At 39.5% G+C, this 25,871-nt stretch overlaps 3 protein-coding genes across 6 annotated transcripts in view; 1 reads left to right on the forward strand and 2 right to left on the reverse strand.

The window, feature by feature from the left end:
* Positions 1-4,914, forward strand: part of fkbp16 (FKBP prolyl isomerase 16) — a 29,196-nt gene extending 24,282 nt beyond the window's left edge. The window contains exons 5-8 of the mRNA XM_078256934.1: positions 1,746-1,927; positions 2,143-2,220; positions 4,395-4,541; positions 4,624-4,914. Coding sequence (XP_078113060.1) covers positions 1,746-1,927; positions 2,143-2,220; positions 4,395-4,541; positions 4,624-4,710 — 494 coding nt within the window. The 3' untranslated portion in view covers positions 4,711-4,914. The remainder of the gene's footprint in view (positions 1-1,745; positions 1,928-2,142; positions 2,221-4,394; positions 4,542-4,623) is intronic.
* An 862-nt stretch (positions 4,915-5,776) lies between these two features.
* rasef2 (RAS and EF-hand domain containing 2) lies at positions 5,777-19,104 on the reverse strand. Of its 3 annotated transcripts, none has more exons than XM_078256936.1 (17): positions 18,481-19,104; positions 16,401-16,553; positions 15,045-15,135; positions 14,636-14,731; positions 11,529-11,606; positions 11,327-11,442; positions 11,166-11,234; positions 9,454-9,535; positions 9,236-9,306; positions 8,948-9,092; positions 8,749-8,850; positions 7,700-7,844; positions 7,528-7,609; positions 6,622-6,736; positions 6,414-6,527; positions 6,226-6,302; positions 5,777-6,147 (listed from the first exon to the last, which is right to left on the reverse strand). In XM_078256936.1, exons 1-17 carry the CDS (start codon positions 18,789-18,791, stop codon positions 6,045-6,047), a joined length of 1,950 nt encoding a protein of 649 aa, XP_078113062.1. In that variant the 5' UTR covers positions 18,792-19,104; the 3' UTR covers positions 5,777-6,044. The 3 variants fall into 3 exon arrangements, with proteins under 3 accessions (XP_078113062.1, XP_078113061.1, XP_078113063.1); XM_078256935.1 differs by having other exon boundaries at positions 8,948-9,137; XM_078256937.1 differs by lacking the exons at positions 16,401-16,553; positions 18,481-19,104 and adding an exon at positions 15,232-15,299 and having other exon boundaries at positions 8,948-9,137.
* A 226-nt stretch (positions 19,105-19,330) lies between these two features.
* The window catches only part of sema4ba (sema domain, immunoglobulin domain (Ig), transmembrane domain (TM) and short cytoplasmic domain, (semaphorin) 4Ba), a 43,231-nt gene continuing 36,690 nt past the window's right edge, over positions 19,331-25,871 (reverse strand). For both annotated transcript variants that reach the window (XM_078256938.1, XM_078256939.1), the window contains 7 exons: positions 24,990-25,171; positions 24,532-24,682; positions 23,954-24,164; positions 23,703-23,818; positions 23,111-23,268; positions 22,894-22,985; positions 19,331-22,727 (listed from right to left, as the gene is read on the reverse strand). In XM_078256938.1, the coding sequence (XP_078113064.1) occupies positions 21,955-22,727; positions 22,894-22,985; positions 23,111-23,268; positions 23,703-23,818; positions 23,954-24,164; positions 24,532-24,682; positions 24,990-25,171 (1,683 nt within the window). In that variant the 3' untranslated portion in view covers positions 19,331-21,954. The remainder of the gene's footprint in view (positions 22,728-22,893; positions 22,986-23,110; positions 23,269-23,702; positions 23,819-23,953; positions 24,165-24,531; positions 24,683-24,989; positions 25,172-25,871) is intronic.

Consider the following 25,871-nt stretch of genomic DNA (forward strand, 5'->3'; position numbering starts at 1 on the left):
TGAACACACGCACGCACACACGCACGCATTAGAAACATAAAACACGGCATCTGATCGAGACCTTAAACACAACATTTCCATGTCAGTCTCAGCCCACCATGACATAACAGTTTAAAGCTCTCCTCCAGTCTGCCATCACACTAATCACGCTATCACCATGCAGAGCCACATCTATCTGAGCTGAGTGCCATGATACATGTTTTTGCTTAATTCTTTTGCATAATCAAAGCTTATCAACTTTCATATTATTTCCACCTCCTTAATCACTCTAATCATTGACGAGGCAGGGTGGGCCAGAGAGGAAAATGTGACTGAACAATGAAGAGAAAAAACATGGACTGCTTCATAATGCATCAATGATGGAGGACCAGTGAGTGAACTCACTGTGGCACTGAAGAGAGAAGTTTATCAGGACATTGAGTTCATGTAATTAGTGGATTAGAAGATGACCAGAAAATAAATATTAATAACGATGCACAGATGCCAACATCTGAACTCTTTTTGGGTCATTTTGGGCCCATCAGACTTATACAAATACATTCATGACACATGGAGATTATAAAGCACTCTAATTGATTAACCAGTAATCATGTGCAACTAAACATGCACTCACATAAACATTAGACATGATCACACTCAATCTTCGGCAGATTTTTATCAAGAATTTTACAGGTAATTGTCTTAATGGAAGTAAATACATCAATGTGATTAGGGATTAAGTTTAAAAGCATTAATAATCCCATTAGATTTTTCTAACCAAATATTTAGGGGATTACCAAAGAAAGAAAATAGTAAAGAGATTTTAACTTATAATTTTTACCTAACTCTGCAGTCCCCCTCAGCTCAATTTAGCTTTTTAAGCTGTTGTTTTGGATTTCTGGCCCGCAAATGTGTTGGTTTTGTTTACTCTCACCGCTCTCATCAACCACATGACATCTGTTTCCAGCTAAACAAAACTCAGTACACTACCTACTCAGCACTGCACAGCAGACAGACACATTTAGCAACTAGCTGGTAGACACAGTGGAGCATTTAGCAGCTAAAGAGCCAGATATTTCCCTCAGGAGTTGGTAAAGACCGAAAACAGAGCTACAAGGAGAGAATTTTGAAGTTGAATTCATCAGGTGGACAAAAACACGACTCCAAATTAATGATATTGATGCTATGTATGATAGGCAATAGGCAATTAGCTAACAAAATCGCCTTATCAACTGAAAAGGTGATCATGTATTGATTGATTGATTGTTGTTGCCTCTAAGTGACCAAATCATCAGTTTATGCTGTGTTAAATAATCCAACTTTAAATTTGAGATTTAAAGTGTAATTAAAAAAGACCTGCATCCACACAGATGTGGTCCCAGAGCTGCTGACATGTATCACCCATCATACTTGGGGCCAAGGATAAAAAATCCTTTGCACTAACAAGTGCTCATTACTCGGGTCACTACTGTATTCAGCTGGACACGTTTGGGTCTAATGCAATCATGCATTTGTTACAGCAGGGACAGTGATACAACATCCAGCTGAATAAAAACAGAACTTGAACTATCCTTATAATGACACTCGATGAGAGTTTCTCTTTGAAAGTCCAAATATTTTCTATATTCTGCAAGATTTTAGAATAAGTCCTCTCCAAGATTCTCCAAGAACTAATCTCTGTGTTTTGTGTCACTAATAAAGAGACTCGCATGAAATGTCCACAGCAGAGCAGAAGTCAGAGGTTGTGTGTGTCTGTCTCTGTACAGATGGTGGCGACGGCGGCATGAAGCCGGAGCTGGAGGAGGTGCGAGACTACCGGGTGAAGTGTTTGAACAACCTGGCCACCGCTCAGCTCAAACTGGAGCAGTACTGTGAGGCACTGCACACCAGCCGTGACGTTCTGACCCTCGAGCCAAACAATGTCAAGTCTCTTTACCGGGCGGGAAAGGTGGGGGCCCATCCTGTAGTGTTATTACTGACAGACAACATGTCTGCATCTCATTAACAATCCATAGATTATTATTCTTGTTCCTGAAAGGAAGAGCAATTTGTCTAAAATGGGATTAGATTTAATTATTTTAGAGAACGAAATAGCTGCAGCATTATTTCTCTCTTTTCTCTGCCAGCATTGCTCACACTGTATGGTTCTATCTTCTCTTTCAGCTCCAGTCAGACATGGGTGAATACAAAGAGGCGATGGAGATGCTAAAAAGAGCCTTGAAACTGGAGCCGGCCACCAAGGTGAGAATATGTGGGTGAGCTGGTCCATCCACCTCGTCACCTTTCTTTCAAATCTGCCCGTGAATTCCATTCATCGCTCACACACACACACACACACACACACACACACACACACACAGGAAAGGGGATTCTGAAATTAGGCCGCCATTATTATTACAGCCACCGAAGCCACCATCAGTCAATACAAATAAATGGTGGCCGATGAAATTTGTGCTTTTATTCCTAAATAAATGATCAAATATGTTGTAGTAAAAGGTTAAAAATAAAATTACATAATTCTAATTTCAATGCTAAAGAAACACTGTCAAGTCTGGACTTTTATTTAACAGTGAATAATTGTGTGGTTATTTACGTGACACATCCCTCATGCAACTAATCTATAATAAATCTAATCTAATATTGTATACCAACCAGCATCTGACAATGTGACCATACATATTTGAACAGCCAACTATAATGTGTCCCAGCAGATATCCAACACTAGAATTTAAATAAAAACACATAAACACCATGTATATGTAACATAAACTTAATTTGACACGTCTACAGCCATGCTAACATGTTGATGTTTAGCAGGTAGTTTACCATGTTCATCATCTTAGTTTCTCATTTGCTATTCAGCTTTCAACACAAAGTACAGTCGAGGCTGATGGTAATGTCATTAGTTTTACAGGTTTTTGGTCATAAACGTAAGCATTGGACTACTTGAAAATGAAATTTTGATCTTGTGATGGCACTGGAAGAAAAGTTAAAGGATCACCAAACGTATTACAGTTCATCCTGAGGGGGACATGAATGTATGTACCAAATTTCATGGCAATTTAACCTATAGTTGTTCAGATATTTCCATCAGGAACAAAGCGGTGAACTGACAGTAACAAATAAATACTGTATAAACAAACAACCCAAAAGATTCCTTTATGCACCAGTTTGCATCAATTAACACATTGTATGTCTGATTCAGTTTATGAAGAAATAATATAAAGTCTATAATCCATATAAATATATACAGAAAATCCAAACGACAAAACAAACAATTATCAAATTTCAATCTGGAACATTTGAACCAACGTTTGTTGCACAAAGGATAGACAAGAATATAATTCATTTAATTTACTATCTCATTAAGGTCACAATAGTTCACAGAATTTAAAAAGAAAGTCGTTTACACATTAGGCTGAAGAAAAGAGAAGATCCCAGTGAACTACTTCTGTTGAAGGCCTCTTTTGTCTTGTTTGTGTGGTTCATCTAATCTGCCAAATCCTCCACAGAGGATCTGACAAACTGCACATCTGGCAGTCTATAGATGTGACCACACTGCTCAGTTGTCCAGCAAAATTGGTAAAAATAGCACACACATGAGCTAAACATTGTCACTCTGACGCCCTGCGCTCCAGAAGTAGTAAAGTGAAGGTCAGAACAAGCCGGAGTCACGCTTGCAGCTACAAAATAGACTCCACACTATAATTAAGATAACTACTCTGGTGTACAGGTTATCACAACAAAAATGTACAATAATCTCAGTTTATGAACATTATTTTAGTTCACTGCAGCCTGGGTCTGATTTGGAAGAGTTTATGAAGTGTGAGGAGTACATTTCCATCAGCTGTTTACAACACAGTTTGCCAGTGTTACAATGACCTGACCCATAGGGCACACTGCCAGTGTCACAAATATGTCTGGTCTTGTCTAGACAAAACGAAAATATCTGCTGCTGTGGTAATTACACCCTTGTCTCAATGCTGGATTAAACACTGACTTAGAAAACTGATTTAGCTGCTCTGTGAGAAAGTTATTGTGAGATAGTATATGTTCATCACAAAAAAGGATGAAGCACACACAAGAATGCAAGTATTGCTTTCTTTTATTTTACATTTTACTACCTGTTATGATGAATCTAATGAAAGTATTTACAAAATATGATATTAAGTCGTTTGGTAATTAAAGATAAAGTGCATTTTAAAAGCAAATTTAAAAATGATGATCATTATGATTTCTTGGTCTACTTGTGAGGCTTTGTGTTTTAGACCTCTGCTCTCATCTGCTGGACATTTTTTAAAACTGCAACTTCACCCTTTTCTCAAAATAAGAGGTTTCATGTTTGTGTCTCCTTTCCAACTTTAGATCGACAGACAGCAGCTTTTTCACAGCACATTGTTTTGTTTTTTCTTTAGGCGATCCACGTCGAGTTATCTAAACTCGTCCAAAGGCAATCAGGAGGCAAAGATACTCAGGAATGGAAAGCTAAACCAGCAGAGCTGCTTGGGGAGAATATCAAACCTTTTCTGATTCCTTCTAAAAACAAACCTCTCTGTAAACCTGTAAGTAGTAACAGAAATATCTCTGATGTTTTTTTATTCTGATAACCAACAGACTGGATTTTGACGGACTGTTGTGTTTTAGGGAATTTCCTGGAAGTTTATACTCGTAGCTCTGGTTGTGGCCTTGGGCAGCTTAGTGACGTCAATGATCCTGACTGCAAGAAACTGAAATCCTCTGCAGGAAGCACTTTGAAAAGCCTCATCACCATCATCATCATCTGCAAAGTTTGGTCTCCATTTTTCGTTAGTTCACTTGAAAAATAAGTTTCCTACTGTGAAGACGAGAAGGTATGCAACGCAGCTTAAAGTTGTATTAATGGTAGAACAAAGTTTCACTGAAAAGGTGTACAGTATTTATGAAAATGAAGAAAAAATAAATCTTATTTATATATATATATATATATATAGTACAGCATCAAGCGAGAGAGAGATTTCTGCTGAACGATAACACAGAAGTTATAATAACACTCATCTTTCCAGTCCACTCATCTTTCCAGTTACAGTATGTCTGTTTTATTTGGAAAAGGGATTACATTTCTGTTTGTAATAAAAAAATATTATGGTATCAGATACTGAAACAAAAGTGGTCGTAAAACTTTTGTAGAGACTGTAACCAAACTGCAAAAAATTATTTTAGTAAACAAATAACCCTTTCAACATCACAATTCCAAAAAATATTTGATCAGGCGTTGAAACTAATGAAATATTGCTTACACTGATGCTTAATAAAAAAATTTAAAATGTACTTTGTCTTTTTTCTCTCGATTTCTCAAGAACCAAGTTTGGTCCCAAAGGTAAGAAAAGTGCATTCATTTAAAAAGACAATTTCTTCTGTCTGACACAACCATTAGAAATTATTTAACTTCAATATCAATTTAGGCATCAATGTTCCTTATTTATTTACTTCATAAAACTACTACCAAATAAATAGAAAGGAAAAAAAACCCTATGAAAAATATAAGCATGATTACATAACTTGCATTTATAGTTGTACATGTACAATTCTCCAACAATATAAATCATTTTGATCAGAGAATTAACATTTATGAAAATATATTTAAGACTTGAGAGTTAAAGCTCCAGTGTGTAGTTTCTGTCACCCCCATGAGGAATTCTAACTGACAAAACTGTCAAGAGTGTCCACATGATACAAGCCTTCCGTGATCAGGCACGCACCCCCACCCCTCCTCCACGCAGTTGCTAGTAGCCAAGGAGGACATGGAGGATTTAAAACATCTCAGAAGAGCTTCTGTGTGGGAAAGTCACCGGACGCCAAAATCTTCTGAACATAGCCATACTGAGAAATACAGAGAGTTGTGTGGAGCGGATAGTCTTAATTAGCTTTGTAGCAACTAATTTGGCAATGGCTTGAATGTAACGGACGTTCATTGATATCAAAAAGTTAAGCTTTAAATATTTCAAAGGTTAAAAACGTAAGAGAATTATATTCTCCATCACAAAATAGTCCTTCATTGCTCCATCGTATCTACTGATATCAACCATCTACAGTCCACAGCAGGCGTTGAGAGTCTTCTTTGGGTTGGATTGACTCAGTCTGACCTGAGAATTCGACTGCCGCCTCAGTTTTACATTTTTCTTTACTTCTCTGTGGGAATGGAAAACAAGTCTAAGTGTTGCCATAGTTTGTGAAGGAAAAACTCAAACTTTCTCTCTGGCCTCCTACCTCGCTAGATGAAGCACAGTCTCCACAACATTGGTTCCCTCTTTGGCACTCGTTTCGCAGAACAAAGCGCCGTATGCCTGCAAGAAAAAAGGAACGGCATACCTGAATGAAGTCTGGTTATTTAGACACCTGGGAGGCTGGCGTCTGTATAAACACTGTTCCATCAGGTGGAATGAAAAGTTACACACCTTGGCCAACTTCTCTCCGTGCAAACTGCTCACACAGCTCCCCTCTGGAAGCTGCTCTCGGAGGTCCACCTTGTTTCCAATAACACACATGGGGATTTTCTCGTCCGTTGAATCCTGTATAAAAATCATTGTTAACATTGATTAAATATATTCCTACTTTTAGGCATGGTCATTCATTCAACATGTCAATCAGCATTTCCACAGTTACCTGAATCTGATCCACCCACGCTCGGACGTTAAGGAAGCTGCTTTCTGAAGTAACATCATAGAGGAGCAAGACTCCGTGAGCTTTGCGGAAATAGGACCTAGCAATACTACGAAACCTACAATCAAAAGAAATACAACACTATTTTTAGTCTTAGTGTATATTCCATTATTGAGTCTTTATTAAAAGAACATGCTGTTGAAAGTTTAAATTGATAACTCCATGTTTTTCCTGTTGCTACTTCACATGCTACGACACGTGCTCTCCCTCACAGCTGTCGCCTGGCTCTGACTCATGAAAAAAAACGAGTAAAATAAAAGACACTGCATAAACTCCGTTACTGTATGTTTATTTAAATATAGGTACACCTACATGTAGGCCTAAGAGATTGCGTTATAAGCCTGTATATTACTATTAGGACTATATGTCAAGGATGTATAAATTAAATAAACTTCAGCTGGAGTCTGATTTACCACGGCAACACTGTTGACTGCATCAGTGATCTCTTTCCATTCTGCATTCTTTCTACAGCCTTTAATAATTAATTAATTTTTAATTATTTCAGAATAAATAGTACACACGTTAGAGCAAATGAACCTGAGATATCAGGGTTTCAATCTCCACCTCTGAAAAGTGCTGCTTCTTAGCCGGATTACGTCTCGCCATGTCGTAAATTGTAGGGGCGAGGCCTCAAAACCGAGAATATATTGGGGCGTGATATTTAAATTATGATCGTTCTCAGCCGCTGCATTTATCAATGTACGACCATTCTTACTCTCTGATTGGTGCGATACGCACCGTTTCATGAATCACACGTGGAGCCTGTCGTAAGATGATTTCTGCGCTCATATCTGCGCTGGTTTCTACGTTAGGTTGATAAATGAGGGCCCATGAGAATCAGTACGGTACCTCTCCTGTCCGGCTGTGTCCCATATCTGCAGGCTCGTCTTCTCTCCATCCACAAGCATCCTCTTCATTTGGAAATCAACTCCTTACAACCAAAATAAAGCTGATTTAAACGTCTCAACTCAAAAAGGTGTCAGAGTTTGATTAAATGTGATGGGTTTTCTGTGGCACCTACCCAGCGTTGTCTGAATATCTCCCCTGAAGTCGTTGAGCGTCAGTCTCAGCAGGAAGCTAGACTTTCCAGCTCCTGCGTCTCCAGCTAAAACCAGACGGTACATCGGAGCAGGTTCCTCAGTTTCTTCTATGTCTGCTTCTAAAGGCTTCGGAAATGCATAAAAAATAACAAGCTTTCCCAATTTTATGTGGAGAATCTTTTGTTTGTGGTGTTTATTATAAAGAAAGAATTCATTTAGTTGAGTGTGAATGTTTATTTTTGACCAAAGTAGTTTGCCTAAACTCAAAAGGTCCATTGTTTTTCCCAGAGCTTTCGATCACATCTGTCAAGTTCCATAATTAGTTCACATGATGACAACTGAACAAACTCAATCTGCTGATGAAAACTGAGATGTGGTTAAAACCTCTTAAGTTTTTGGTTACACTTTACTTGGAAGTTTTCTACATAAGAGTGACATGACACTGTCATGAACATGTCATAAAACATTATAAACAAGTCATAAACGTTTATGACATAACGCTACTTTTAGTAAGTGTCATTCGGTTTTGTCATGACAAGTTATGGTTCATGTTTCATGACTGTGTCATGACAGTGTCATATCACTTCAACTTCAAGTAAAGTGTTACCAGTTGTTTTTCCCCAAACTAATTTAGTTACTGTTAGCCAGGAAAATAATGGTTACAAATATATAAAAATAATAATTATATATATATATATATATATATATATACATACATACACACAGTATATATAAAACTTTGTTTTGCAGCATTTAAATTACCAGATTTCAAAATGTAGTTGAAATGCACATTGAAACAGACATGCTAGCAGCTCTGTGAGGCTGTAAGGCTGCTTAGGTACAGCAGTACTTTAAGCTAAATGACATTACTTTGTTTTGAGGGGTCATGATAATGCCACCCCAGAGACTGTCAGCGCGGCTGATAAACTTTACATTTTTAACCAAATGTAGTCTAGTTTTAACCTAGGAGTCTCATACACTAAATCACTAAAATGAATATTTACTGTTCATGCATTAAAAGCCATTGTACCTTTGAGGAAAATGCAGACAAACGTCTTCGTAGGGATGATGCAATAGAGCTTGCCTTGCTAGGAGCCGTCGTTACTGTAGCTTCAGATTTCATTTCCGATACCTGTAACAGACGCAGCAAATACTAATTTAACGTCATCAAAGCTCAACAGCGTATTGGGATTACCTGACCAACTACTGAACCTGATGTGTGTGCTGACCTCCACATCAGACGGGACATACGAGTAACTGTGGTGCACCGTCTCCACCGAGCCCCTACTGTCGTCGCTGTCGTAGTCACTGGCTAAGCTCTCCGCTGTGTCCATCGGCAGCGACACTCCACTGTCCAGGTACCTATCAGCCCAGCTGGCCACATGAGAAAAGGTCGTTTTGCTGGGATCCGGCTCAGAGCTGCACCAGAGAACCGACACACACGCTTGCTTTAGCTGTGCCAATTTAATTCACCGAGATCAATCCGCAGATTCACAGTGTGTAAAAACTTGATATACCTGCTGTGGTTGAGTGTGCTCTGTCGGAGGGGCTTCATCCTTCGGGCTGGGATTTCATTTTGGGGAGACAGCTGTTGAGCAGATTTGGAATATCAGTGAGAAAACTTTTTGTTTGTTTTTTTACACTTGAACTAGTGAAAACAATTTACTGTCAGCTTCTATATGATGTAGAGCCAGTGGGTATGAGGAAATATGTCATCAGCAAACAAGAGACTTACCCTCCTTTTAGCTGCAACCACTTCACTGGCCAACGCAGAGCGCAGCCCGTCATTGCTGTCATACAGCTCTTTGTTCGTTTCCCTGATGATGTGTTCAAGGAAATACAAGGCAGAGTCACATACATGCACACACATTTACTTTCATACAACTGTTGTGTGGTAAACAAGTTCTATGGACAATTCATGGAGCTCTTTCTATGTGGTTTAACTTAACCTGGATGGTATTTTCCAGACTGGACAACACAGAGTGAAAGAAAAATAAAATCACACAAAAATAGCCCATTGGCCATACTGTATTGTCCAGTACACTAAACCATCTACTTCTGATAATCCAAGTATGGTAATGAAGTGGTTCACACAAATGACATAAAACACATACTGTCGGGGCTATTTAGCCCCCTATTTAGCTTTTATAAGCATATTAAACATTACACAAATAGTTTATAACACACTTATGTAGTTGTACAGAGATATGACGGGACATTTTTACTGTTCATTAATGTACAGTATTTGTTAAGAATTATAATTTCTCCTATGAGACATATTTTATACTACTACAACTGTGTTTTACTAATTGTCATTCATTATTTGTTTATACAAAAGCCTCTGCATATGGGTACCCACAAGAGTTATGGTGATTGAAAAATACATTAATACTCATTTATATCCATTTACAGCTATATTATAGTGTGTTATAAACCATTTGCTACACGTGTATATTCCACTTATACATGCAAAATAAGGGGCAGTTAAAGAGCCATTACAGTGAGGTCTGTGGGTTAAAGGAGAATTCCGGTCGATTTCAACACGTAGCTATGTAGTTTGTGGTCACAGAGTGAGTCAGTAGCGAGAAAAACGAAAATAATCAGTGTTGCCTACACCGAGTTATGCTCCTGCTACAGTGCACACCCAGGCGGCTGAAACGGGGCAAGTTTTAAACGTGCTTTTAGCCTCTTAACATGTTTGAGAGGTCGTATTTTTTCCACCAAAAAAATGACGGCAGTTCGTGACCATCGTTTTTTGGTGGAAAAAATAAGTTTTGGAATATTGGATTGTATGAGTCATATGCAGTCATATTCACTCACTCACTCGGAAGGAATCAGTTCACATGGCTAGGCACTTGTAATGACATCTCGAACATGTTAAGAGGCTAAAAGCACGTTTAAAACCTGCCCCGTTTCAGCAGCCTGGGTGTGAACTGTAGCAGGAGCATAACTCAGTGTAGGCAACACCAATTATTTTTGTTTGTCTTGCTACTGACCACAAACAACATAGCTGTGTGTTGAAATCGACCGGATTTCTCCTTTAAGTAATCGGGACATTATTTCTGAAAAGAAATTTTGCTGATGTACCTTTTATATGTTTAGTGTCTATTTTTTTACTTTTAATGAGTCGCACAAACAAAATTCCACTCACATCCACTGTATTTTGGTGGTAACATAAATCTCAGGGACACATATCTCAAAACCTGAGCAATTAAAACCAACACTATCTTGCCTGGCACCAGATACCACCAGAGGTAAATGGGCATGAGGATTTTTTTTTATTTTGATGAACCAAACCTTTAAAACAAAAGATGGTAATTATTAACTTTTCATGGTAGCTTTCAACTGCAGTCCAACTGCATTTTTGATTGAGACACCCCCAAAAAAAAATAAAATAAATAAAAACACTAGACAGCTTTATCTTATTTAAGTGAAAGGCAGACTTACTGGAGAATCTGAATCTGATTGGAATATGATTGGTATTCCATAACCATCCTCTTCAATTCATCCGTTTCTCTGTAAAGAAACACAAGCCACATGTACTGGAAGTTGCACTGGATGCTGGATCGTATTTTGTGCCAACTGACATGAGCCGAGCTGAGCCTCACCTTTCATGTTGAGCTTTCTGGTCTGCGTACATATTCTTCAGCTTGTCCAGCTCGGAATGCAGGATGGCGATGTTTGTCTGGGCTTGCAGCAGAGAGGCTCGCAGGTCCTCATTTTCCTGTGAGGAGATTTAGTGAATAACGAACATTTCTACACAACATGCATGTGACTTTAACTAAAACAATCCCTTCCAAAATGACGCACCTGTGAGAAAGCACTGATCTGTCTGTTCAGTCTGACCACCTCCTCTTTTGAATGGTTTAATTCAGAGTCCTCTTGGCTCTTGAGAATAATAAAAAAATAAAAAGAATGTATACTTTTATTAATCCCGCAAGGGAAAATTACAATGACATGATACATAATACATTAACACAAGCAATTTGTCAACAACTGTGTTTTAATAGAACATTAAATTAAAAAAACAGGCATTTCCAGACCTGCAGTTATGATCTAATTATATGCCCCACAGTTACTGCATTTACATTGTTTTATTTACTCTGCGATGTAGAGGGACAACGGGAAGGTTTTCCTCATCTGGGTAATTAATAGAAGACCACTGCCATGCAATCAATAGCTTCTGTAATTGTGTTTACACTCTTTAATTCAATTTGTGATATAAAGCATAATTGCTGTGAGCAGGTTTACTGTGGAAACGGCTTTCAAAGATGCACGTTACTGAAAAGGAGAACATTGCTGAGGTTCTCTTTAACCTGCTTGATGTTGGTCTTCACTATCGGCAATCGTCATCACCTGTATTGGAAAGTTGTCGGAGAAAACACAAGCTGCCCGAGTAGACCAATCGCAGTTCCGTCTCGACATGCTGTCTACGTAAACACTGTAGCCCTAACGGACATTAACTCCAGTTTAGCCTACAACTTAGCTACTGCAGGTACATGCAGAGGCTCTGCTGCTGTGCCGTAACCTTAAAGTATAAAGCTTTAATATAAACATGCGACTACTTCCACAGAATTTAACATTAAAGCTCATTTGTCTTAATGTTCAGATGCTGTAAAAATCTAAGTGAAAAACAACATTCAAAATGTGCAAAGGTGATCACAGTCACTGCTTCTGGCAGAGCTGACATCTAGCATCGCTACAAGCTATCCTTGGTTTTAAAAAGATCAATTCAAGGTAATTGCACTTTTTTTTTTTTTACAAGTGGACCATTGATGCTTATTTTCATTACAAACACCATACAAACTATACAACACTATACAAATGGTTAAAAATGTGTCCTTAACAACTGAAACAATTTTAACAAACAGTAAAACTATACAACACTAAAGTGCAAAACAACATTGTCAAAATGTGCAAAGGTGATCACAGTCACTGCTTCTGGCAGAGCTGACATCTAGCATCGCTACAGGCTATGTAAATAATGCACAGTGAGCAAGGGCGTTCAACAATCGCCATTATATCGAATCAACAGGCACTTGCAACCTAGCTAGCAGGTGAAGAACTCAAACAACAAAATCACCAGCTAACTTACTTTAAATTTGCAAGAACGATAGACTAATACAATAACAGGCTTAAATAAACCCAAAACATAAGTTATACGACTTACAGTTCTCACGGACACACACGCGCGATATCAACTGGCTAGTTATCCTCCAGGACAGCGACGGACCACGTCTCTTTTTCTTTCTTTCATTTCGGCCGTATGGCGCGCGTGCCCGCTCGCGGTGTGAAGCGCGTCCGCGCTATTGTCCGAGATGCACTTGACGGCCTTTTGTGCAGCGGATTTTCTTTTCTTTTTTTGACGACCTAGTTAAGGCGGTAGGGTTCCCCAGTTTAGGCGGGCCGCCCGAACTGCAAAGTGCTGCGGGAAACCCTGGTTACTTATAGCTGTTTAGAAAGGAAAGGATTGTAAGCATAAACTATGGGAGCTAGCAACAACAGCATTCCACAAGTTGTATTAGGGCTGTCAGCATTAACGCGTTAATCGCGATGCGATTAAGGGCCGAGCATAACGCGTTAATTTTTTTTTTTTTAAATCGCATTAATCGCATGCTGCCATTTATTAATTTATTTTACACTTCACTCAGCTTCGCGTCGTGCCTAAAAGGCTACTATTTTTACCCTTTGCCGCACCTTTACTTATCATCAAGCTGCCATACTTCTTCGTAACACATCCTGCTACTGCAGGCTGCAGGCATGATGGAGAAAGACAGCAGAAAACACAATTCTGAATGGGGCTTTTTATTTTCCAAAACTCCCGGACGGCTCAATAGACAAGTCGAAAGCCATATGCCTACGAGCTAATTAACATGACTCAGGTTGATGCTAGCGGGCTCAGCAAAGCACTATTTTGGAGAGTGCTACTCGCCGACCAGCTGATGAAACCAAATCCAAAAAAATTACTACAGCTCTTGCGAAATGGGTGGCAACTAACTGCAAACCTGTCAGCATCGTAGAACACTCGGGTCTTAAAGACGTACTACTGTTGGCATGTTCTGACCCGTCTTATACATTGCCGTCGTGGGGGACAGTAGTTTCACTCATACACGGCCAGTATGACACGGAGAAAGCAGCCCAACTGGAACTGCTGCAAAGTGCAAACGCTATCTCATTAACCGGTGATCACTGGACGTCAGTGAGTAATCAACATTATTTAGGAGTTATTGCACTATTGAGTCTGGTAAGGATAGGGATTTTTAGTTTTTTAGTTAGGTACTTGGAGGAATTGTGCAATAATAACAGATTCACACATTTTTCTTTTGTTTACAGTAAATATATAATAAACAAATACAAATCTTAAAGTCAAGTTCATAAAGTAACTTTCCTTGCATTCATTTGATTCCAAGTCAAGAAACACTGGTAAGAATTACTTTCCATTGTTAATATGTACTTAAAAACTATTCTCAAATGCAACATAATAGAATTGTAATCATGTGATAAAACTGCGATTAATCGCGATTAACTATAGAAATTCAGCGATTAATCGTGATTAAAAAAAATTAATCGTTTGACAGCCCTAAGTTGTATACATACAGCATCTTATCAAACATGACCCTCTATGCTTGTCCTTGCACTAACTGCATCTGAGCAGCATCACTAATTGCTCAATCTAACTACCTTTCTCATACTGGATATTGGATATTAGATCTTAGTAGGTCTTTTGAGGTGCTCTTTCAAAGGTCACCTAAAAAAAAAAAAAAAAAAATGCAGAAATTAAGCCAGAGCTGCACATTGCAAGAGCTTTTGTGTTCCCTCTTTCTTTTTCATGATGTAAGAAAATATAATTATCATCTTCATACAATCTGTTTACTATGGAAGAACAAAGTAAATGTATGTTGTGTGGGAAAACCTACCTTTAACAGTCTGTCCACAGTTGCATGCAGGTCTGCGACCTTGTTATCGTGCTTCCTCTGCATGGTCGCTATAACTCCTTCCATTTTCTTACGCTCCTACAAACATGAAACCAAACTAGTTAGAGGTGCAGACTGGCTCGGGCCTTAAAGAAGGGCTTTCATCAGCCTTAACAGAGGCTCTTTGTGAGGAGACCTGCAACCTGCTGCTGTGTGCTGCACCACAAATATGCAGGTAGCTTCACTCTTTTCAGTGAAGAGAAATTTAACATTCTTTTAGTCCATTTCTCGGTGTACTGTTTATTGATTAAATGCAGCTGCTTTTACGACAGACAATTTATTTGGTTTTATTACATTTCACTTCTATGAATCACAGCAGCAATCGTCCACTATGAATACTGCAGGTACTTACCTCGTCTCTCACCCTCTCCTCTGTTCTGGCAAGCTGCTGCTGTATGTCGTCCTCCAGTTCTGCAAGCTGACTGTTGTTCATCTCCTCAGCTCTGTTTAAACAGACAGGTACGTTCAAGTTTGTGCTGGCAGCCTCAGTGCTGCTGAATCAAAGCCAACAAGACAACAACAAGAATCCATTCACCTACAATCCATTTGTCGATTCTACCGGACTGATTTGACTTCAAACGTGCTGCAGTTGTGACTGCTCTGCTCTCGTCAAACACATGAAATAACCAGAGTCGAGGCAGGGACAGCCTCAACAGGTACACTGAACGGTTTCAGTGAGATTTCTCAATGGAGACCTCAACTTTATTTGAGTTTGGTAGAACTTTAAATGTCAATATTTCAAAAGGTTTATTATTTTAGGTTTATTTGGTATAGCCAGTTTGTAAAAGGACTAAAAGAACAAGGCAGCACATTTAAGTGTTCCTACTTCCTTGAATAAGGAATGTCACCTTTCTCATGCTGTGTAGTTACTGAACCACAGAAAGAGCTTAAAACAGAAACAAATTATACACAGAGTTCATTCCAATGTGTAGGAGTGTTTTAATGTTTTTCCTGCCCTCTAGTCTAGTAGGCTTAAATCAATAAAGGCAGCTTTAAGTCAAGCAGCTAATCCCAGTTGATGTGGTGGACTCTGGGGAATCAAGTACCAGGGTTATTCCAGCGTCTCCGTGGTTTACAGCCACAAGAGGGCTGCAGTTCACCACTGCTCTGTCTTTTTGCATTAAGTACAATTATGATTATTCAATACATTCTACAAAACTAAAAACTAACTGTCCAACATGTTATATTTGAATCATTCACTTAAATGCTAATACTCAATGTCACTGCTCATACACAAATTCTATCCACATAAGCTGAGTGTTCATCATCATTAACACCTATGTGACGTGGCTTATTATTTAAAGGTGCAGTAAGTAAGACTTATAAAACTAACTTTCGGTCATATTTGCTGAAACTGACCCTATGTTTGAGTAGAACTACATGAAGCAGGTAGTGCGATTTGCAAAAATCCACCGCTCCCTGTTCAGATGGGGTGTCTCACTGCGTGTCAATCACTGCTCATGCACACGCATTAATTCTCCCTTGTTGGGGAGGAGGGGCTTAGGAGACCGTTTGGGGCTTTAGCAGAAAGGGGGAGGGACTGAGAAGTTGCCAATGTTCAATTTTTAGGCTAAGTCCTGGATCTTCACAATCCTACCTACAGCACCTTTAATTAATGGCCCATTATTTTATAATCTTTCTGTTTCACAGGTCAGATGTTCTGAACTGTACTGACCCCACATTGTAAAATGCTGACAGTTGTCCTCACCTCTTTAAACTGGTCTCCAGCTCTTCACACTCTAGTCGGTTGTCCAGGCTTTGACTGATCAGAGAGTGGATGATTTCCTCATACTGCTGCAGCAGAGTTGTGTTTGCAGAGGAGTTCATGGCCTGGTAAAGATCAGCCAGCTGCTCCCTGAGACTGTGGGAGGAGAACAAATAGTTACTGCCAGCAATGAACAGGTCAGTGCCATGTTCTCAGTGTCATACTAATCTATCTTTATAGTATCAAATACTCACCCCCTCTGGGCCTGAAAGGTGGTAGTTTCATAGTGGGTAAAAATGATCAAAACCAATATAAACTTCTCATACCAATATGCTCCACTGGCAATATCTTATACTCAGTATGTTTGATTTCACCACAACATCTAATAATAATAACAACAACAACAACAACAACATATTCAATTAGATCAAACAAATAGAAGCAGCATGCTTAGGCATTTTTTTTAGCAGAATGTAGAATTAAAATATTGTCTAAAAATCTCCAAACATACACTTTGACAGGAACATTTTATTTAAAGGTCCATGGCATGAAAATGTCACTTTATGAGTTTTTTTTAACATTAATATGCATTCCCCCAGCCTGCCTATGGTCCCCCAGTGGCTAGAAATGGCGATAGGTGTAAACTGAGCCCTGGGTATCCTGCTCTGCCTTTGAGAAAATGAAAGCTCAGACGGGCCGATCTGGAATCTTGTTCCTTATGAGCTCATAAGGAGCAAGATTACCTCGCCTTTCTCTGCTTTGCCTGCCCAGAGAATTTGGCCCACCCATGAGAGACATCATGGCTTTCAAACGAGCAAAGTGGCAGTTGGTCAAGACCACACCCCCCACCCTCAACCTTGTCCCCCCCCCCCCTCTCTCCTCCTCAATAGCTACAGACACAGAAATGGCACATACGAAGGAAAGCTCATTGTGGGACTGGCTCTAGTGGCTGTAATTCTGCACCAAGGCTGAATTTCGGGAAAGAGACTTCAGATACAGTATTAGGGGACCACTAAAGCCTATATAAAAGAGACTTCAGATACAGTATTAGGGGACCACTGAGGCCTATATAAAAGAGACTTCAGATACAGTATTAGGGAACCACTAAGGCCTATATAAAAGAGACTTCAGATACAGTATTAGGGAACCACTAAGGCCCATATAAAAGCATCCAAAGAGCACCATGTCATGGGATCTTTAACACATATGACAATGTGCTTAAATCCCACACAGATTCTCTCTCTCTCTCTCTCTCTCTCTCTCTCTCTCTCTAATCTTCAACATGCACCTGCAATAAATCCTCCTTTCATGAAGATAAATATAGGTGTTCATTCAACGTGGCTATAGCTATAGTCCACTCCATTTAGGCTATATTAAATAAATGGTAGATCAACACCTCTCTGAAACACATCTTAACTCAATGTCCATTAACAAGCCTTTTCCGGGGCTTTTATTCACATCTCACGGTCTTCATAAAGCAATGGAGGTTGGTTGTCAAGATGATAGCACATATAGCCTATACCACCTGTTAATTGGGGCACATGATAACGATGAGCTATCTCAATGACAACAAAACTAATTCCACACACTGAGCAAGCTCAGTAAAAGGCTAGTAACGTTAGACCTTGAGTTAAGATGTGTCATTGAATTTTATTTCTCATTTATGAACACAGACCATTGTGGGAAGAGTGATAATAATAATAATAATAATAATAATAAAGGAGTTGCGCTACTGTTTAACCGATAGTCTTAATTTAACATAAACGTTACACCTGTATGACTAATCTGTGCGGCCGGACAGAGCCGTTAAAGCCATATCAAATTAAACCTCGACGTAGCTATATCTTTTGTGTACGGCGTATGCGTCACCAAGACAATCCGACACGCTTGAAAATAATGTAATAAATCCCTGTTTTAGCGAGGTCATGAAATTACAAAAAAACCCGACGAGGAACAGGTTACCAGCGCAGCCGTTAGATAACATTTAACTGACAGTTAATAAGTAACATTCCAGAAGCGGCAGTCAGTAGCCGTTGGCTAAACTTGGCTAAATCCTTGCGCGAGCAGCCGGATGTGAGTTTACCTTTCAGAGAGGAGTGACTCCGCATCTATCCTGCCTACAAACTCTTCCCACGGACAGCCTTGGGTTTGGGACGAACCAGCACCAAAAGACGCCAAGTCCAGAGTCTCTGAAACCTCCTGAAACCTGGACGAAAACATGCTGTAGTCGATATATCCGCCTTCGCCTGCGTCGAACTTGTTGAACAGAGTTTTGATCTCAGTTTCGGAGACGTTGAGCTCCCTGCAGACAACGGTGAAGTCCTCATACTCTATTTTACCGGACTTGTTAACATCACAAGCAGAAAATAACCTCCGAAGGCTGGGTCGGTCCATATTTGAATTAATAAAAAACACAAATAAAAGGTTCAGTTAAAATTCAACCCGGCTTCTCTCACGAACTGATAAGCTGACAAATAGGCTGCGTGGCGTGCCAGCCAAAATAAAAGTTTCAATAAAGGTCTCACAGAGGTACTTTAAGAGCCACTCATTGGTCCACACCTCAGTGTAGGCGGGTATCATCCGAATCAATGGACCACGTTACGACCCAATGTGCCACTTTCTACCTGGATTCAATCAGGCACTACCTAAGTTTATCATTATTTGTCTTCATCCTGAGTTAGATGTCATCCCTGTGTGCACTTGGGCTGTAATACAATAGAAACACAACAGATACGCAAGTGCTGGCCTCTGTTTACCTTTAAGGTGTGTGGTGCATGAGTTTTATCAGACACTCCTCTGTTCCCCTGGGTTTGCAGAGTGTGTTTCTGACTCCACCCTACATTGTGGCCTCTTATGGAGATTATGTAACAGATTCATCTGCATAAATAATAAGACATTTTACTTAATATAATCATGAGCCATTCAAATGAAAAAAATATCCATTTGATCTTTATTTGAAAAATTAAAATAAAGTGCTTTTTATATACAATACAAAAACAAAACAAAAACAGTAGTGATGTATGAAACAAAAAAAATACAATTCACAAGATTTTTAACATTGGCAGCTGAATTTACAAAACAATTTTACAATAAAAACTCTTTACTTACATGTTGAGCGACTTGTACTGTCACAAATAGAAGGCCAGACTATTGTGGTTCATTAAGAGAGAGAGCAGACGGCGATACTTTCACTGTGGCATTAACAGTTTAGGCTTGTATTCAAATAAAAACATGTTCAGTACCTGCACATATTTTACTAAACCACTGCCCCTTTACATTTGCTCTGCAATTTAATATTATTATTACAGCCACTTCACCAAAAACTGCCATTTGTTTGTTTTTAATAACAGTCAAAGCATGAATCTTTCATACGGCATAATCGATTATAGCTGACCAGTCTTTGAAATTCACACAAAGTCATTTTTGCAGTGCCATTTACAAGAAACGTAACATACGGTAATGCTAATGGTTACCTATAATTCAGTATTTTAAAATCAGTCAGTGGTTATTCATGTGCTACAGTTTTAGAATACAATTTAGTCCCTGACTAAGGTGTAAGCCACTTTGACAACAAATAAAACACCCCATGAGCACATACTCTACAACGTTGACAGTATTAAATCACATATATTCAATGTTCTTTTTTTACTCGTTTCTGAGCATGGCCAGTCCTATCACACCTACAGTGTAGCATTTGACTCTACAGCACTACTACCTGGTTAGTTTATTATCCCAAGAGGCACATCTCTTGGTTATTGTTTCAGAAGGCATTATCCATTTCAGATTTGTTATCAAATCCATAACCTGCACTATACTAAGGCTTCTCAACATCATGTGCAAATCCTATGCATTCTGAGTCAAGCAGTATGCTTTCCTGCATTTTTGTGAAATTTAAACTTTGCTGGCCACATTGCAATACTAGAGCCAAACTCAAGTAAGACTTAAATAATATTGTATAAAAATGCTTTCAAGTTACTCCAACATCTGACTCAAATTTAGTAAACAATAACGTTTAAATTAATTATTTCTTAATAAGGACATGGCTAATCAAGACAATTAAAAATTCTAATGCTTATTACTGGATGAGAATGAAAAGTATTGCTTTTATGGTTGCCTTTAAAACCATTTAAGCAAGCAAGGGGCATTTTCTACCCTTCGTTAACACTCATCTATTAATATGTGTATCAAAGTTGAGGCTATACAGATGTGTGTTATTTAAATCAGATTATGAATAGGTGTAGTATTTAAATATGTATTATTATTTCCCTTTGAGAAAATTGATGATATATATTTGTAACATTAAAGAATGACTATGAAAAATGTCTCTCTGTAAAAGAAACAATTGGTCAATCTTCCACACTAAAATACACCAAAATGGCTAAAATCTCTTGCATACTTATAGTTAGTGTAATGAGAGTTAATGTGTGTGTTGGTGTGTGTTTGCAGTGCCACTGATCCTAAAGTAATTAACAACGCCTTTGTGCTTACTCAATCTCGAGGTGAGGTGTTCTTGGTGTTTACCCCACTTCACATTATTTGCTTTGCATAGACTGCCTATCTCATGAAGAACAGCATGATAATACCTGGAATGAGATTTTTCCCTTTACAACATTTGGTGAAAGAAACACCTGTTGAAAGTCAGACTTCCACAGAGGAATATCTGTATCTACTAATAATACCAATACTTTAGAAAAAGCATAGGGTCTTCATTCATAACTATATAATGTTCATGTTTTTGGTGTGTAGTGATTGAGGTGGTAAGAGTTTCTACAACATTTCCACTGAGGTGATTCCTTGTTTGTGTTTTCTGTCACTTAAATAGCATAATAATGCTAAATAATGGTCTTTTTTAAACGACCTTTTCAGTTTGTTGGCACAACTCTTCTGCTCTTAATTCTTTCTATGTTGCTGTGTTATATTTAAGCCTAAACAATGAGTATACTTTGATGAATGCACACTGGCTATCGAAATAAAATTTATGACAGGACTTTTTTTCTTGCCTGCTGCTGGATTGTTAGTGTATATTCTGGTGAGAGTGTTTGCCTTGCTACAGTACAGTACATAGTGCATAGCCTCAGCAAAGGGTGGGCTCTTACCAGATGACAGAATTCAAATAAAACAGCAAACCATGCAAGCCAGTAGTGGGAACATGTTATTGAATATCACTCTGCCTTTTAAAGCATTACCAGTACAGTATATGGACGGACTGAGTGGAAATGCTATGAAATCCAATCACTGAATCATATAGGTGTGACACCCCTTCTATGTTTGTTACATTCCTGTGAGCCGTATGTGATAGCGTCAAAAGTCTGAAGGCAAACTGGAACTTCTTCAGCGTGCTTCGAATGCACTTGAATAAGGGGGAGTGAGAGGGAAACAAAATGAAATGAACATGGACCACAGGGACAGAACAAGTGCAAAATCTGTGTAATGAAATGTCTCTCCATGGAGAGTCTAATGATCCTCAGTTTTCCCTCTTATAGGGTTTTGTCTCTCTCAGCAAGTGCACTCTTTCCTTTCAGTTTAAAATGTCATTCCACACAACATGAAGCCGGCCTCACACTATAGAGTCTTTAATCTCAGAGCCCAGTCTGACTCTTGGCCGTGGACATGTGGGAGAAATCTCTACGTGGCTCTCTCTCAAGTTCAGAGGCTTCTTCTCCGACTCTGAGAAGCTCTTGCTGTTGTCAGGCGACGAGCACTCGTGCGGTGGAGTGCTGCATATGTAGTTGTCGTTAAGGGTCTGGTAGCCCTTGTGATCTGACGCCGATGCTGTGACTGTGTTGCCGTTTAGTGGCAAGTTCTCAGCCGGTTTCCCCACAATTCTGGGCTTCTTCTGCTGCATGTTGGGGCACTCTCCCTCCTTGAGCATGGACTTCATGTGGTCGTGGTTCCTGTACACCACAAATAGAGAGAAGACCACCAGAGAAAACGCCAGGAGGGCACACACCACTATCAGCTCGTTCCAGTAGGTCTTAGTGTTGATCTGCGGTGAGCGGGTCTCTCCTGGCAGGATGATAAACTCTTCCTGGGAGATCTGCGGCGTACGTGAACGGCCTGTCAGGGTGGTGCTCTCGTGCTTGGCTTCGCCCCTCACACAGTAGTTTGCCAGCAGCTGTCTGAAGCCTTCCTCCACTGACCAGCACTCGTAGGTTTCCTGCCTGTCAGCTTGAGCTACCACTACTAACCCCCCCTCTGGGCTGGGGTAATGGAAGTGACTTGCGCTCTCACTGAACTCCCACTTCCTTTCAGCCAAATTAGAGCGTAGCTTGCAAGGGAGTACTTTGAACGTGTTGGCTGGGATAATGATCACCTGGCATAAAGACATTCCTGTGGAAAGGCAAAGCAGAGACATAGATCGAGTCAGATATGTCATGAAATAAACGGTTTGACGAAATAAACACATTTGTAATCAAGACTCAAATTTAAAAGGCAAAGTATGGAAAATCCAGTGCCGAGTGCTGCTCTGTAAATCTATGACAAAGAGTTCACTTACGTGTGGGTGGAGGTTTAGCAAACCGTGGGCTTGGCACTGTCTTGTTGCATATAGCTGATGTGTCTGCTTCGTCTACATCCTGTTGCCAGGCACTAAAACAAAAATATTTAATCAAAAAAAGAAAAGAATATATATATATACACAAATTATTAAAAGAAATGTTTGTCTGCAGCTGCAGTACAACTGATTGTAGATTATTGTGCAGAGGGATGCATACTTGTTTGGTGGAGCCTGTCTGACATCCACACACTTCCTCCCATTCCAGGCACAGTAAGGATCCCTGGAGAGGATGCACTCCCCGCAACTCTGATAATTAGTGCAGTTAGCTACTGGGACCTCCACCAGTTCAGAGAAAGAGGAAACATAAAGCTGGCCCTGTGGAAGAGAGATGACAAAACAGGGGACAGAAAGGAAGTGCCCCAAATACAGTTATTGGGTTACTACTTTCATCCAGAATCTTCCTTGTCTGACCCTGGTCTAAACACAGCACACTTAGCTTTTCTTAACGTCAATTTAATAGGAATTTCTTTGCTCCAATGTACAGATCTAAGCAGAGTATCGAAGACAAGCCAGGATTCAATAAGTGTCAGAATTCCAGCTGTTAAAACCCCAGCTGTTTGCAGATCCCCTGAGAGAAAGTTGCATGTAATTAGCCCACTGAACATGAGGTCTGCTTTAGGCTGCGACTTTCATGGCTCATGGAATCTCTAAACTGCCAATAAATGCATTTCCTGAGCTTAGTTCATCATACCACGAGTAAGGTCTTTAAAACAAGCTAGCTTGTTTTCTCTCTCATCACTCCACTATACCTTTTCGGTGTCCAGCTCGATGTGTTGCACTGGTTGGGAATCACTGAAGAGCGCCATCTCCTCAATGATGTGCATCTTGTTGTTGACATTAATGGCTTTATGAAGTCTGCCATCATCTAAAAGACACAGTATAACTTTTACGATTAAACTCTTTGTGAATATTGAGAAATGCTAGTAATGGATAACACAGGATGCTGCTAAAAAAGTTGATGAGTGTGTTTGTGTGTGATTGTGGGCAAGGAGTCCTTTACCTGTGCCAATGAAGAGCACATTATACGCCTTTTTTGCTGTCTGGACTCGATGGACAGCGATCTGCGTGTAGCGAACGTTGCGTTTGAGCAGAAGAGGCTGGCTGCGGATCACGCTGTCCATCAGAAAGTGGTCTTTGACAAAATTCAGCACCTTGTCCGGCATGTGCAACGAGGACGATATACCCTGTTCCCTGGCAGCATTTGTGATACACTGTGGAGGCAAAATATTGGTTAATTTACAAACATTCACTCACATTGTATAAAGACACATACTGCAGCTGTACAGCACCTCAATGTTTCTTTAGCTTACATGTTTCAGTGATTCAACTGTGATAAGCCTGCCAGGAAATGAAAGCGACAGTAATGATGACAATGATGAGAATCATGTTTAGGTGGACACAATAATGCCAGCTCAGATATTAGTTTGAGCCTTGATTGTCAGTCAAAATCGAGGATGTGACTGATGAGCAGACAGGAACGTATGAAACGCGTTCATGCAGCTGTCATGATATGATGCTGATAACTGACATGTACCTGTCTACAGGTTCTCCTGCAGAGGGCAGCAGGTAGTTACTCACCAATCCAGGCCGAGGCTCTGGGACCGGATGGTTGTAGGTGTACCATTGTTGAGTCTCTCGGTTGACCTCACGGTATCGCCCATGGAACGCCTTTTCCACTTGGTCCATAGTGAACGAACACACTGCAGAGCTTCCTGAAGCACCTTTATACCTTATAAGACATAAAAAAGCATCTCAACAATACTGATTCATCTTTCTTTTTTTACATTCTGATGTCATAAAATCCTTAGGAAAGCTGTCTGTGACATTAGGGGATATTTTACACTGAAAGCCTAAACAACTCTGTATAGAGACTAACTGATTTAAAAATACTGGAATACAAAGTTAAATGTGATTCAAAGTATCTCCTCTCTTCTTTTGCATTTGCTTTGGTTTCAATGTGCCAGATTTGCACAACATATCAGAAGATATTACTACATTAGTTTGGTGTAATCAAAGCAGTGAAAGTTGGTCCTCACCACTGAGATGTGAAGACTCCATAAAACACTGTGTTTTTCCAATCATCGGGGCTGGGTGTCAGCACAAACATGTCTTGGATAATGTTGAAGGGGAAGCCATCATCTGGCAGAGAGCACAAGAGTTGAGCCTTCAGGAATGTTGTCCATTTCTTCTGCAGAACCCTCTCGCCTCCCATGTCGCCCTGCAACACAAATATTGTAGGGTTGTAAATGTTTAAGATGTGGGCAGTAGAGGGTGCTGCCCACATATATAAGATTGACACCTGTTTGAGGTGGTTGAAAATGCCTCTGAAAAAACGCTTTGATACACAAGTGTGATTTGATGGGATGTGACAGGCTTGTAAAAGGCATGAAATAATAATGTGCACCATATGGCATGTTGCCATGGCATACCTCACATACCATAACATACAGTACATACAGGTGAAACTCGGATAATTAGAATACCGTGCAAAAGTTCATTTATTTCAGTAATTCAACTTAAACGGTGAAACTAATATATTATATAGACTCATTACATGCAAAGCGAGATATTTCAAGCCTGTTATAATTTTGATGATTATGGCTTACAGCTTATGAAAACCCCAAATTCAAAATCTCAGAAAATTAGAATATTGTGAAAAGGTTTAATATTGTAGGCTCAAAGTGTCACACTCTAATCAGCTAATTCATCCAAAATACCTGCAAAAAAATCCTGAGTCTTTAAATGGTCTCTCTCACAATCATGGGGAAGACTGCTGACCTGACAGTTGTGTAGAAAACCATCATTGACACCCTCCACAAGGAGGGAAAGCCTCAAAGGGTAATTGCAAAAGAAGTTGGATGTTCTCAAAGTGCTGTATCAAAGCACATTAATAGAAAGTTAAGTGGATTGAAAAGTGT

The sequence above is a fragment of the Sander vitreus genome, chromosome 8 (genome assembly GCF_031162955.1).
Source record: "Sander vitreus isolate 19-12246 chromosome 8, sanVit1, whole genome shotgun sequence".
Taxonomy (NCBI): Eukaryota; Metazoa; Chordata; class Actinopteri; order Perciformes; family Percidae; genus Sander; species Sander vitreus.